The sequence below is a fragment of the Ylistrum balloti genome, unplaced genomic scaffold, assembly GCF_031769215.1.
Source record: "Ylistrum balloti isolate Yb309-2 unplaced genomic scaffold, AGI_CSIRO_Ybal_v1 Utg370312, whole genome shotgun sequence".
NCBI lineage: Eukaryota > Metazoa > Mollusca > Bivalvia > Pectinida > Pectinidae > Ylistrum > Ylistrum balloti.
Genome location: NW_026782231.1, coordinates 1,077,978 through 1,091,598, shown reverse-complemented (window position 1 = coordinate 1,091,598; position 13,621 = coordinate 1,077,978). Strand labels below are relative to the sequence as shown.

The following is a 13,621-nucleotide window of genomic DNA, read 5'->3' as shown; positions in this document are numbered from 1 at the left end:
GTAAAATTCGGTAAATTCAGTCATTTTTCATTAATTCTTTATCGCCAATGTTCATGTAGATTATCGAAGCGGGTGCACTTCCGATATTTATGAAGATGTTAAAGAGTGATTCGGACGAGGAACATGTTGTAACTGCACGTGCAATCTGGACATTATCATTTGACAAAGACGTATGTCAGCAAATCGTGGATCACCCAGATATGATGACGTCACTTGAAAAACTCAGGGAAAGTGGTGATAGTGAAGTTAGAAAAAATGTCAACGGTGCACTGTTCGTTCTCAAGGGAGAGAATGACGTGTCAAAAAGTACGTAAGCTACGTTATGTGTTAACCATTTAGCAGATACCAGCTTAAAGTGAAGTGGTGCAGTGTTTGTATAGCTGTACATAGGTTATGGTGAAGTGGTGCAGTGTTTGTATAGCTGTACATAGGTTGTGGTGCAATGTTTGTATAGCTGTACATAGGTTATGGTGAAGTGGTGCAGTGTTTGTATAGCTGTACATAGGTTATGGTGAAGTGGTGCAGTGTTTGTATAGCTGTACATAGGTTATGGTGAAGTGGTGCAGTGTTTGTATAGCTGGTAAGTGGTGCAGTGTTTGTATAGCTGTACATAGGTTGTGGTGAAGTGGTGCAGTGTTTGTATAGCTGTACATAGGTTGTGGTGAAGTGGTGCAGTGTTTGTATAGCTGTACATAGGTTGTGGTGAAGTGGTGCAGTGTTTGTATAGCTGTACATAGGTTGTGGTGAAGTGGTGCAGTGTTTGTATAGCTGTACATAGGTTATGGTGAAGTGGTGCAGTGTTTGTATAGCTGTACATAGGTTATGGTGAAGTGGTGCAGTGTTTGTATAGCTGTACATAGGTTATGGTGAAGTGGTGCAGTGTTTGTATTGCTGTACATAGGTTATGGTGAAGTGGTGCAGTGTTTGTATAGCTGTACATAGGTTATGGTGAAGTGGTGCAGTGTTTGTATAGCTGTACATAGGTTATGGTGAAGTGGTGCAGTGTTTGTATAGCTGTACATAGGTTATGGTGTACAAGTGTTTGTATAGCTGTACATTAGGTTAAGTGGTGCAGTGTTTGTATAGCTGTACATAGGTTATGGTGAAGTGGTGCAGTGTTTGTATAGCTGTACATAGGTTATGGTGAAGTGGTGAAGTGTTTGTATAGCTGTACATAGGTTATGGTGAAGTGGTGAAGTGTTTGTATAGCTGTACGTAGGTTATGGTGAAGTGTTTGTATAGCTGTACATAGGTTATGGTGAAGTGGTGCAGTGTTTGTATAGCTGTACATAGGTTATGGTGAAGTGGTGCAGTGTTTGTATAGCTGTACATAGGTTATGGTGAAGTGGTGCAGTGTTTGTATAGCTGTACATAGGTTATGGTGCAGTGTTTGTATAGCTGTACATAGGTTATGCAGTGTTTGTATAGCTGTACATAGGTTGTGGTGCAATGTTTGTATAGCTGTACATAGGTTATGGTGAAGTGGTGCAGTGTTTGTATAGCTGTACATAGGTTATGGTGAAGTGGTGCAGTGTTTGTATAGCTGTACATAGGTTATGATGAAGTGGTGCAGTGTTTGTATAGTGGTGCAGTGTTTGTATAGCTGTACATAGGTTATGGTGAAGTGGTGCAGTGTTTGTATAGCTGTACATAGGTTATGGTGCAGTGTTTGTATAACTGTACATAGGTTATGGTGAAGTGGTGCAGTGTTTGTATAGCTGTACATAGGTTATGGTGAAGTGGTGCAGTGTTTGTATAGCTGTACATAGGTTATGGTGAAGTGGTGCAGTGTTTGTATAGCTGTACATAGGTTATGGTGAAGTGGTGCAGTGTTTGTATAGCTGTACATAGGTTATGATGAAGTGGTGCAGTGTTTGTATAGCTGTACATAGGTTGTGGTGAAGTGGTGTACATAGTTATGGTTTGTGTTTGTATAGCTGTACATAGGTTATGTGTTTGTATAGCTGTACATAGGTTAGGTTATGGTGGTGGTGCAGTGTTTGTATAGTGTACATAGGTTGTGGTGCAGTGTTTGTATAGCTGTACATAGGTTATGGTGAAGTGGTGCAGTGTTTGTATAGCTGTACATAGGTTATGGTGAAGTGGTGCAGTGTTTGTATAGCTGTACATAGGTTGTGGTGAAGTGGTGCAGTGTTTGTTCCTTGTTTAACCTCCTTATACATTTTTACCGGATTATGTCTTCTGAAGTTAGATATTGCTTGGATTCTCGTGAAACATACATCTTGCACGTTATTTGAGATATAAAGGTCGTAGTTTTTGTAAGTTAAAACCGAGAGAAAACTCAATGGGTATGTGTGGTGTCATTAACAAAAAGAGTTCATCTATTTTCATAAAACGACATCCCTATAGGAAACATGGCACGCAGAACCGTCCGTTATTTATCGTTTTCAGTAGAACTGGATAATTTGCCTTGTAAACAGTATGACTGGTAACCTTATATAGCTCGACGACACGCCAAAAGGAAAGTTAAATTGTTTCAATCCAATTCATGAATGGTTCATTGGAATGATTTAATTTTCGTCGACATTTCTTCTTTGTGTAGAGATAACAGGATACCGTTTTCTGTACCAAATGATGTATGTACTGCTGATTCATGATATCAACTGTATTATCCTGTAGTAAGATGAAATACAAAATTATGTACAATAGATGTCTAGGACATTGATACGGCCTTATATACTGACAGTAACCTTTTGGTATGAGAATCCAAACATCATAACTCTGTAACATCATGAAGCTTGTCATTCAGTCTGATATGGCTTTTAGAAAGGGAACATTTCTTTCCGTAGACGACAGACATGCATGCTATGACCGATTACTTCGTGTTTATTTTTGTTAAAGTGACATTTGCTTCAATATATGTATACTGACATATATGTATATGACATTTTTGTCCTGATTTGACTGGACGTATTAAATAAGCACACTTTTAATGATACAGGACCAAAATCAGGGAGGAAAAACAAAGGTCACGTGTTTATCAGTTATTCCTGGAACGAAAAAGATATCGTACTCAAGATCAGAGAGAGACTCAAGGTAAGGAAACATCACAGATGTTTTGTACAAATAATGAAATGTTCAAAACAAGCTGAAGAAAATACCGACAGAATCTTAAGAGTGGTACAAAGCACCAGAAAAACGATAAACAAAAATCAGGGTATAGTACAAAACAGACTTAATAACAAATATTTAAAAATCACACAAGTTTCTGGAAAGGCCTATCAACAAAATATATAAGGATTACGCATTCCTAGACATGGTATGAAGAAATTGTTTATATTTTGTGACATTGTTTTATTTGAGCTCGTTTTATTAAGATACTACGTAAGATGTTGTACGGTTATATATAATTTAACAGTTTAAGGGTCTAGAGTTATTGGGGGCAGATAGACCCATTGCTTTCACGTACAAATATGCTTTGCAAGTTTCTATTTCCGGCAGAGGGATCACTACGCTCTATGAAAGTCTTCCGACAGAAGAAATAGTCCACACTTAAAAATGCAAAATTGATATCTTTGAACTACAAACTGAACTGAAGTCCGTAATGAAAATAATTATTTTCATTGTTTTTAAATTGGGACTGCTTGTCAGATCCGAAGGTCAAAGGTTAAGATCACCGTTTCTAAAGAGAGGAATTTGATTTTTTTTCGCGATAACTTGAGTACATTTTGGCTTATCTACCTTAAACTTCATACAGTTATTCCTTATCTGAAGTACTTCCTTGGGATTGCTTTTAAGGTTTTGAAGTCAAAGGTCATTGCTTTTAAGGATTTGAAGTCAAAGGTCACGGACAATGTTACATATAAAGGAGATTGTTGTCATGTACTGACTTTCTTTGAACCAAATTCACTCAAACTTCTTGCAGTGCTTCCTTACCAAAGGGGCTTGCTTTGGATTGCCTTTCAAGTTTAAAGGTCAAATGTCAAGGCCATTGTTACTTTCAATTTTTTTTCATACAGCAACCTTACCAAAGATACTTGCTGGGGATTACTTTTCGGGTCAAAAGGTCAAAGATCAAGGTCATTGTACATGTAAAAAGAAAATTGGTATTGTGTGATTACTTAGATATCTTTTGACAATTTGACTCAAACTTCATACAAATGTACAATGCTTCTTAACCAAAGAGGTTTGTTTGAGATTGCTTTGCAGTGGGTTGTCGCAGTACCTGCTGTATTTGGAGCAAAACAAATTAAAAAACTTGTCTCCATAAACCTGCTCGGCAGGCGACACACCCACTACCGAGGAATTCTTCTATTATGATAGGATGAGGTTCTACAGTAAATATTTACTATATAATTAGGTGTGATTTGACAGGTTGAAGGAGTGGAGATTCTTTTTCTGTACTTATGACAGATATGGAGGGTCTAGAGACATATAAATGTAAATGCTGTATACATTATTTGACAGACTGCAGGTCCTAACTGATGTGTGTGTCACTAACAGACATGATATATGAGAGGATGACTAAGGATATATGGATGTAGTGTCATGACTTAGTGATATATGGGCTGTCACTAAGTGATATATGGGCGATGGCCTAAGTGATATATGCCGTAGATGACTAAGTGATATATGGGCTGCTGTCTGTGTCATGACTTGATATATGGGCTGTATGTCATGACTAAGTGATATATGGGCTGTAGTACTAAGTGATATATGAGTAGTGTCCTAATATATGGACTGTAGACTAGGTAAGGTGTGTCACTAACAGAGTGCCAACTGATATATGGGCTGTAGTGTCATGACTAAGTGATATATGGACTGTAGTGTCATGACTTAGTGATATATGGGCTGTAGTGTCATGACTAAGTGATATATGGGCGGTAGTGTCATGACTAAGTGATATATGGGCTGTAGTTTCCTAAGTGATATATGGGCTGTAGTGTCCTGACTAAGTGATATAAATGCTGTAGTGTCATGACTAAGTGATATAAAGGCTGTAGTGTCATGACTAAGTGATATATGGGCTGTAGTGTCATGACTTAGTGATATATGGGCTGTAGTTTCATGTCTAAGTGATATATGGGCTGTAGTTTCAGTACTAAGTGATATATGGGCTGTAGTGTCATGACTTAGTGATATATGGGCTGTAGTGTCATGACTAAGTGATATATGGGCTGTAGTGTCATGACTAAGTGATATATGGGCGGTAGTGTCATGACTAAGTGATATATGGGCTGTAGTGTCATGACTAAGTGATATATGGGCTGTAGTTTCATGACTAAGTGATATATGGGCTGTAGTGTCATGTCTAAGTGATATATGGGCTGTAGTTTCACGACTTAGTGATATATGGACTGTAGTGTCACGACTAAGTGATATATGGGCTGTAGTTTCCTAAGTGATATATGGGCTGTAGTTTCATGTCTAAGTGATATATGGGCTGTAGTTTCACGACTTAGTGATATATGGGCTGTAGTGTCACGACTAAGTGATATATGGGCTGTAGTTTCATGACTTAGTGATATATGGGCTGTAGTTTCCTGTCTAAGTAATATATGGGTTGTAGTGTCATGACTAAGTGATATATGGGCGGTAGTGTCATGACTAAGTGATATATGGGCTGTAGTTTCCTAAGTGATATATGGGCTGTAGTTTCCTAAGTGATATATGGGCTGTAGTTTCATGACTAAGTGATATATGGGCTGTAGTTTCTATATATGGGCTGTAGTTTCCTAAGTGATATATGGGCTGTAGTTTCCTAAGTGATATATGGGCTGTAGTTTCATGACTAAGTGATATATGGGCTGTAGTGTCATGACTAAGTGATATATGGGCTGTAGTTTCCTGACTAAGTGATATAAAGGCTGTAGTGTCATGACTAAGTGCTAACGTACCATAACTGTTCGTTTCAGAGGCGGAATACACTTTCCAACTAAGGAAAGACTATATCCCACTTATGATGCAGATGAAATATCGGCCAGATGGCTGGCTGGGAGCTATTCTTGGAGCAAAGCTCTACTTCGACTTCAGTGGTAAATACCATTTCGAGAAGCCTTGGAATGGACTCCTGAAGGAACTAAAGGGAATGGGGAGGCTTGCCTTACCATCGGCTACTCCAGGAAAAGGTCAGAATCACACACTTCTTTTGTGTTATCATTTATTTACGTACACATTCTCTACTAACACCGGTAAAATATTGAAAGCGGAATTTGTCTCGTGCTGTTTATTCACTCATAGGAAGTTATTACTTTGACCTTTGTAATTGAAAAATGCTATAACTTTATATTTTTTATTTGGTTTTGGCTTACTAATCTAAATATGGTAAAGCATTTAAACATAGTGGATCAGTATATGATATTGTGCTTGATTGAAGTTAAACATTTTAAGTGAAGTTGACTGTGTATAGGTAATATGTAATATAAACTGCTTGATGTTTCAGTGTTTCATAGCAACTCTTGTTATATAACAATAGACGAACCTGCAACATCAATTTGAACCATTTTGTGTTAAAAGAATTCAAAATTGATACATCTGTGGCGCAAAAGAAATGAACACGAGTACATAATAATTAATGTAAAAATTGAAGACAGCGTCTTGAAATATAGTTCTCTCATTAATATAATGCACCCAACGCCAGCCTCTTATAAAACTGTGCACTGTAAAATGGTTGTTTTAGAAGTGACAGATGGTCCTATTCTTGCCACCTCGGCGTCTACAGCGGCCTCCTCTCCCGGCAGTACGTCTACCTCCTCACAAGCCTACAGGATGACGACAGAGGACGTCAGTAACTGGCTTTGTCAGAGTAAACTGGATGGGTAAGTACAGCAGTAGATTGAGTACAGACTTCTCATCCTCTCCTGGCTGTGTCAGCAGTAGATTGATACAGACTTCTCATCCTCTCTTGGCTATGTCTGAGTAAACTGGATGGGTAAGTACAGCAGTAGATTGAGTATAGACCTCTCATCCTCTCCTGACTGTGTCTGAGTAAACTGGATGGGTAGGTACAGCAGTATATTGAGTACAGACCTCTCATCCTCTCTTGGCTATGTCAGAGTAAACTGGATGGGTAGGTACAGCAGTAGATTGATACAGACTTCTCATCCTCTCTTGGCTATGTCAGAGTAAATTGGATGGGTAGGTACAGCAGTAGATTGATACAAACCTCTCATCATCTCCTGGCTATGTCCGAGTAATCTGGATGGGTAGGTACATCAGTAGATTGAGAACAGACCTCCCATCCTCTATGTGTCAATTTAGGGATACAATTATATATCTATATATATGGTTCGTGCTAAAGTGATAATTACTTACATTGACAACAAACATTGAAGTGAGCATAAATTCGGTGTTCTGTCTTCAAAAAATCGGATTATGACATAAAAGATAAGAAAATCAAATTATGAAACAAATCTTTATAATTATTTAGTAAGGATCGCATGTCACAGTGACAGAAAAAAGTTTGGACACTTTTAATACAATGCTAACGCCTATGTCTTGTTTCTGTTGTGCTAAGCAGTATTAGTTTCATTCTCTTCCATACAGGCGAGTGTTTGATCAGTAATCTACTACATGATTTGCTTGGCTGAAGTTGGGTAGAACAGTTCAGTGAGGCCGAATAACTTGTTTTATAGTACACTACATTGGAGAAAACAGATGTTTTTGATAATTTATACAGAATGAAAAGCGGCATTATACCTGGGAAATTGTTTTTGTATTGATCAGAATGATAGTTTTTCAACTTTGTCAAGCGATTGATGGCATGCATCCATGTTAAGTTACAGTTCTTATCAATAGCGTGTTTTCGTGGTCACAGGTGTGTTCCGTCTCTGGCTCAGTTTGACGGGAAGTTACTGGTACAACTACAGAGGATGAAAATAGAGGTAATGTTTACACATATAATGCTGACGTCATGTTTACTTGTTGTGGTTAATTACTGTATATAATATATCGTAATTTTGAAATTTTAATGTGTTCACTTGAATGAGTTACCTGGTTTAGTGTTTCTTTCTTTCTTTTATCTAAACAAATCAAAAAGTTTATCAAGATGTCATATTTGATCTTAATTAAATTAGGAATTAATAACAGACACCCTTACCATTCTTGTTTTTAAGTTTTACCAGACTTGATTTGAACTTGGTTACAAGACTTTACAGTGCTTTTTGTGAAATATTATATTGGTCTTGTGTCATGCAGACGTAACGATATAAAATAAAAATGGTTGGAGCTGGAGGTTACACACATTGAATTGAAGGACAAATTTGACTTTTCATGATCTACGTTTAGAGAAGTATTGTTGGGACGGAAGGTTCCACACACCGAATTTAAAAACAAATTAAAACGTTCATGGTCTACGTTTAGAGGAAGTCATTGATTGACAGAAAGAGTCAGAGCTGAACTATGTTTTTTGGTTTGTAGACAGATGAATTAGTTGCTACTCCGTCAATTGTTAAACCGTCATGTATTAGGTGTATTAACAATAGCATATATTACATCACTGACTGTATAATGATGTACAAGAAAAAATTGAATCTGTAGACCAACCAGATGTCGAGTTGTTGTTCCAGCTGTTAGAACGTCATGTGTGAAACTATTAAAGCAACAAAATAACTTATTTTATCAATCGCTGATTAATTACAACAATGTGCTATGATAACGTGATTAAACTGGTGCTTATTGTTTCAGGCCCCAGAATTCTACTATGCTTCCTTGGAGAAGAAATTGGGTATGAACCTCGTGGAGATCTTAACATTTACAGAAGCCCTAGACAAATTATAAATCACACGTGACCAAACTATCACGTCAACTATTGCACGTGGCATAGGGCGATAGGTCACGTGATCAAGGACAATTGCTAGGGCCAAGTTATCATGTGATCTAGGACACGTGATTAAGATTTGAATATTGCCATGTCAGACCATGTCATTTGTAGATTGATGGTTGTGTGAAGTATAATGTACCAATATTAACATCAGTGTATCATTCATACAACACGTACTGAAATGCAATAATGGTAACTAAGAAACACTTCAAGGATCTGCCATCCTGAAGGGTTGTCCCTATCATGTTTTGCGATTTTACCAACAGCTTGTACAAAAACGAATATTTTTCACAGAAGTTATGAAAGAAACTATGGTTTTCCTTTTAAGAATTTTATTTTCGATTTATCAATTTTCGTGATATCACAACCTTCTTGAAAATAACGAAAGTAAGAACCCCTCGAGATTAAGAAACTTTGCAGAAAGGTGTGTGTTTTTGGGGAAATAGTGGAACTTGAAATTGAGAACACAATGGCAGGTATTACTGTTGTTTCTGTATAGATATAGGTATGTATGTCTGGAGCGTGTGTAAAGATATGTATAGTTAAATCAATGAATTTCATTGTATAGGTACGATTGGTTCAATGTTGTCAAAATCTGTATATATTCTTTATAAATCATAATCCGTTATGTCACAGGGAGGACACAGTCATACAGGGAACAGTATGTGTTTAGATATCTTAAGTGATATTATATATACTTAATGTTTCTAGATTACAATTTCTCCTTTATTGTATTTGTATCATCACATTTTTCGTCAGAGTAAGACAAGTTAATTACACATTTCGCAAGATGGGGGATTTTAGGTTAAACAATTTATAACTGGAGGACAGTAAGTCTGATGAATGAACCGTATATATCTTGTATATCAATTGTCTATGACAGAGGTCCACATCAATAGATGTCATTTATATATAAAAACTATATTTAGGAATTATACTGTATTTAATAAATGTCCGTCTGAAATTTCATCATTTATGTGAAGTACATTTTTTAAAAACTCCTAAGATTCCAGAGATGTAACTCTGATCAGATGTAACCTGCTACGTATGGACGACAATTAACCTGTGGCCCGTGTGTACAGCTGTTCATAAATAGACACGATCTTCTTATATATATTGAATGCTGATGATATAGGATATTTCCATGATACCTTTAAGGCTAATTATATTAGCATTATTATATACCTTTTTATATGTCCATATACGCTGCTGAGTCACAAGTGAATCTGTATCACCAGTCCTAATGAGATATTGAAAGATACTTGAAATCTGGTATACGGTTAGGATAGCTAATCGTTTTCACTAACCGGGTGGGGCGTTGGTGACGTGGAATTATATGTAATATTTGAGAGTTAAAAATTAGATAATTTTTGTACTTGCGTCTCAACCAATTAGAGGTGTGAATTCTGACCGTGGCGAAAATTTATTGTTGATGGAAATTGTTGACATTTATTATGTTATGTCTGTATAAGTGACGTCATTCTTGCTGTAATACCTCTATCAGTGATACCCCTTTCGTTATGATGATACATCTGTACTTGTGACATAATTTTCGGTACTATGATAAACCTCAACCAATGACGTCATTTTCGGAGTGTAGGTCATCATTACAAGTGATGTGTATTATACATCCAACCGGAAGTTGTCATTTTCGTTATCATAGTTCATTTTCAAGCGTGACGTTTTTGATTTGTTATGGAACATATCTACTGCTGACGTCATTTTCGTAGTTATGGTACTTCTGTCCAAAACAATAGACCTTTTATCATAGTCGGGATCTATGCAGTTGACGTAAATGTCTGTTTCCTTTTAATTATTACTGTTTAAGTGGGCACTACGTCCGTGGTAATGTTATATCGTGCTATATAGCAATGTTGTCTTTACTATTTATATACTGGTGAAACTAACTACTGCTGCGGTTCCTGTTGTTGATCGGTTGTTTACAAAGCTCCTATGGAACAACTTGGCACTTTAATTTTCATGAAATGATGTTCTAGAGTAAAACATGCCCATGTTTATTAAAGTCTTCCCGAGGTTCGAAGCACATCCACTATCTGATGTATAAAGTTTATAAAACCGATGTTTTGTATAAATTATCAGAATCTAGAACAAAAGAGTTCTTCATATCTTCTCAACCAAAAGCTCCATGTCAAAGATATCTGCCTTTTTTCTTCGTATCTACCTATATAGATCTGAAGACTTACGTCATGGTGTTAATGGGTCAGAGTAATCCTCGATCTTGTTCGATATGTAATCGACACATTTTGTTTTGTTATTATTATGATTGAAGATGTATTGAAATTTGCCGCTGACTTTTCACGAACAATAGTTGTGTATGTGTGTTCAATTTTACCTATCTTTTTACACGGTTTTACAATAATTATGTTCCTATGTTATACCATACTGATTAGGTACTGGATATGCATTTAGACTTCCTTTACATGCTGTTGTGTTGTTTTCGTCTGATTTTTCTCTGATAGCATTCCATTGTTAGACGTTACAGTTTGTTATACATTCGACAGGTCGTTCTAATATTATACAAACTTATTGTTATCGGTAGTTGACTTTATACTCTTATTTTATGGTAATGTCATGCAATATGCAGAGGAAACAGTGAATCATGCTACCTTATATGTATGTCTCTGTGATCTACAAAGATAATTATTCTACAAATCGTTGTTTACTTACTTTTATGTTTTATTTTACATGAATCAGAAACACTTTTACATGTATAGTTGTTATTAATTTGTGTCTCGCGATCTGTGTGCGGAAAATTATTTTCAAAACATTTATCAGGAAATTATCTTTAGTCGCTATAATTATGTAATATGTCGAGGATTTATCAAGATTATCTTAAGTCTATATAATTATGTAATTTGTCGAGGATTTTTGAAGATTATCTTAAGTCAATAAAATTATGTAATTTGTCGAGGATTTATCAAGATTATCTTAAGTCTATATAATTATGTAATTTGTCGAGGATTTTTGAAGATTATCTTAAGTCAATATAATTATGTAATTTGTCGAGATTATCGGATTATCAAGATTATCTTAAGTCTATATAATTATGTAATTTGTCGAGGATTTTTGAAGATTATCTTTATCAATATAATTATGTAATTTGTCGAGATTATCGGATTATCAAGATTATAATTATGTAATTTGTCGAGGATTTTTGAAGATTATCCTAAAATTATGTAAGTCTATATAATTATGTAATTTGTCGAGGATTTTTGAAGATTATCTTAAGTCATATAATTATGTAATTTGTCGAGATTATCGGATTATCAAGATTATCTTAAGTCTATAATTATGTAATTTGTCGATGGATTATCAAGATTATCTTAAGTCTATATAATTATGTAATTTGTCGAGGATTTTTGAAGATTATCTTAAGTCTAATATAATTATGTAATTTGTCGAGGATTTTTGAAGATTATCTTAAGTCAATATAATTATGTAATTTATATAATTATGTCGAGGATTTATCAAGATTATCTTAAGTCTATATAATTATGTAATTTGTCGATTTTTGAAGATTATCTTAAGTCAATAAAATTATGTAATTTGTCGAGGATTTTTGAAGATTATCTTAAGTCTATATAATTATGTAATTTGTCGAGGATTTTTGAAGATTATCTTAAGTCTATATAATTATGTAATTTGTCGAGATTATCGGATTATCAAGATTATCTTAAGTCAATATAATTATGTAATTTGTCGAGGATTTTTGAAGATTATCTTAAGTCTATATAATTATGTAATTTGTCGAGTTTATCGGATTATCAAGATTATATTAAGTCTATATAATTATGTAATTTGTCGAGGATTTTTGAAGATTATCTTAAGTCAATATAATTATGTAATTTGTCGTAATTTGGATTTTTGAAGATTATCTTAAGTCAATATAATTATGTAATTTGTCGAGATTATCGGATTATCAAGATTATCTTAAGTCAATATAATTATGTAATTTGTCGAGATTATCGGATTATCAAGATTATCTTAAGTCAATATAATTATGTAATCTGCCAACCTTTGTTCACTGATTCTTTGTTTTGTTTACTTTTACAGTTTCTTTATAATGGTGTAGAAGGTGACGAGGGAGCGTATTTACAATATGTGATGATCCGTTTTTAGACTTTTTTATACATGTTTTATTTTCAGTAATATTTCTATACATATGATTTTTTTTTATTTTTATCAAATTATTTCAATTGTTTTACACAGATTCATTTCATTACATTACAGACCTGTGTGTATTTAACATATTTCGTTTTAATACGTATTAGTGTGCCTGTAAATTTTAGATTTGTAAACTACAGTTTTACTAGGACTTTTGTCTCTGTCGTCCCTATGGTAACCTATCTATTTACGTTATGGTTATAATGTTCTGTGTTATATCTAATACTTGATTACTCAGCAGGTATCTTATTATATCTCTTGTACCTACCGGGTATCCCTTCTAGTATGTGGGTTGGAGTTTTTATCCCAAGCTTTGATTTCTTCAAAAATGTATATCTTATTTATTTTCCTTCGTTATGGTCTTGGTTTGACTGTTTAAGCATTGTGTTCTCACATTCTTTTTATCAAAGCTGTTACCCATTCCACGTTTTATACATAACCATTTGAAATAATTTCCCACACAGATATATTATAGACACCGGTTTGAAGTGGATGAATCACTTATTTTCTTGCTTGTGGCCATCAAAGAATTATGTATAAATGACCATCTGAACTAAACATTGTTGATCTAAACTTTGTAAAGTATGATGTGGAATGGTTGATTCAGTAACTTTTGTATTCTAATTTTAGTAATGACGTATTAATATATATATA

The 13,621-nt window shown here is 34.9% G+C and overlaps 1 protein-coding gene across 1 annotated transcript in view; it reads left to right on the top strand.

Annotated features, from left to right (window-relative positions):
- The window catches only part of LOC132553238 (uncharacterized), a 33,384-nt gene extending 24,421 nt beyond the window's left edge, over positions 1–8,963 (top strand). Inside the window, exons 8-14 of the mRNA XM_060217466.1 lie at positions 60–306; positions 2,963–3,057; positions 4,429–4,435; positions 5,877–6,089; positions 6,641–6,779; positions 7,778–7,844; positions 8,647–8,963. Of these exons, the coding sequence (XP_060073449.1) occupies positions 60–306; positions 2,963–3,057; positions 4,429–4,435; positions 5,877–6,089; positions 6,641–6,779; positions 7,778–7,844; positions 8,647–8,739 (861 nt within the window). The 3' untranslated portion in view covers positions 8,740–8,963. The remainder of the gene's footprint in view (positions 1–59; positions 307–2,962; positions 3,058–4,428; positions 4,436–5,876; positions 6,090–6,640; positions 6,780–7,777; positions 7,845–8,646) is intronic.
- The last annotated feature ends 4,658 nt before the right edge of the window (positions 8,964–13,621 follow it).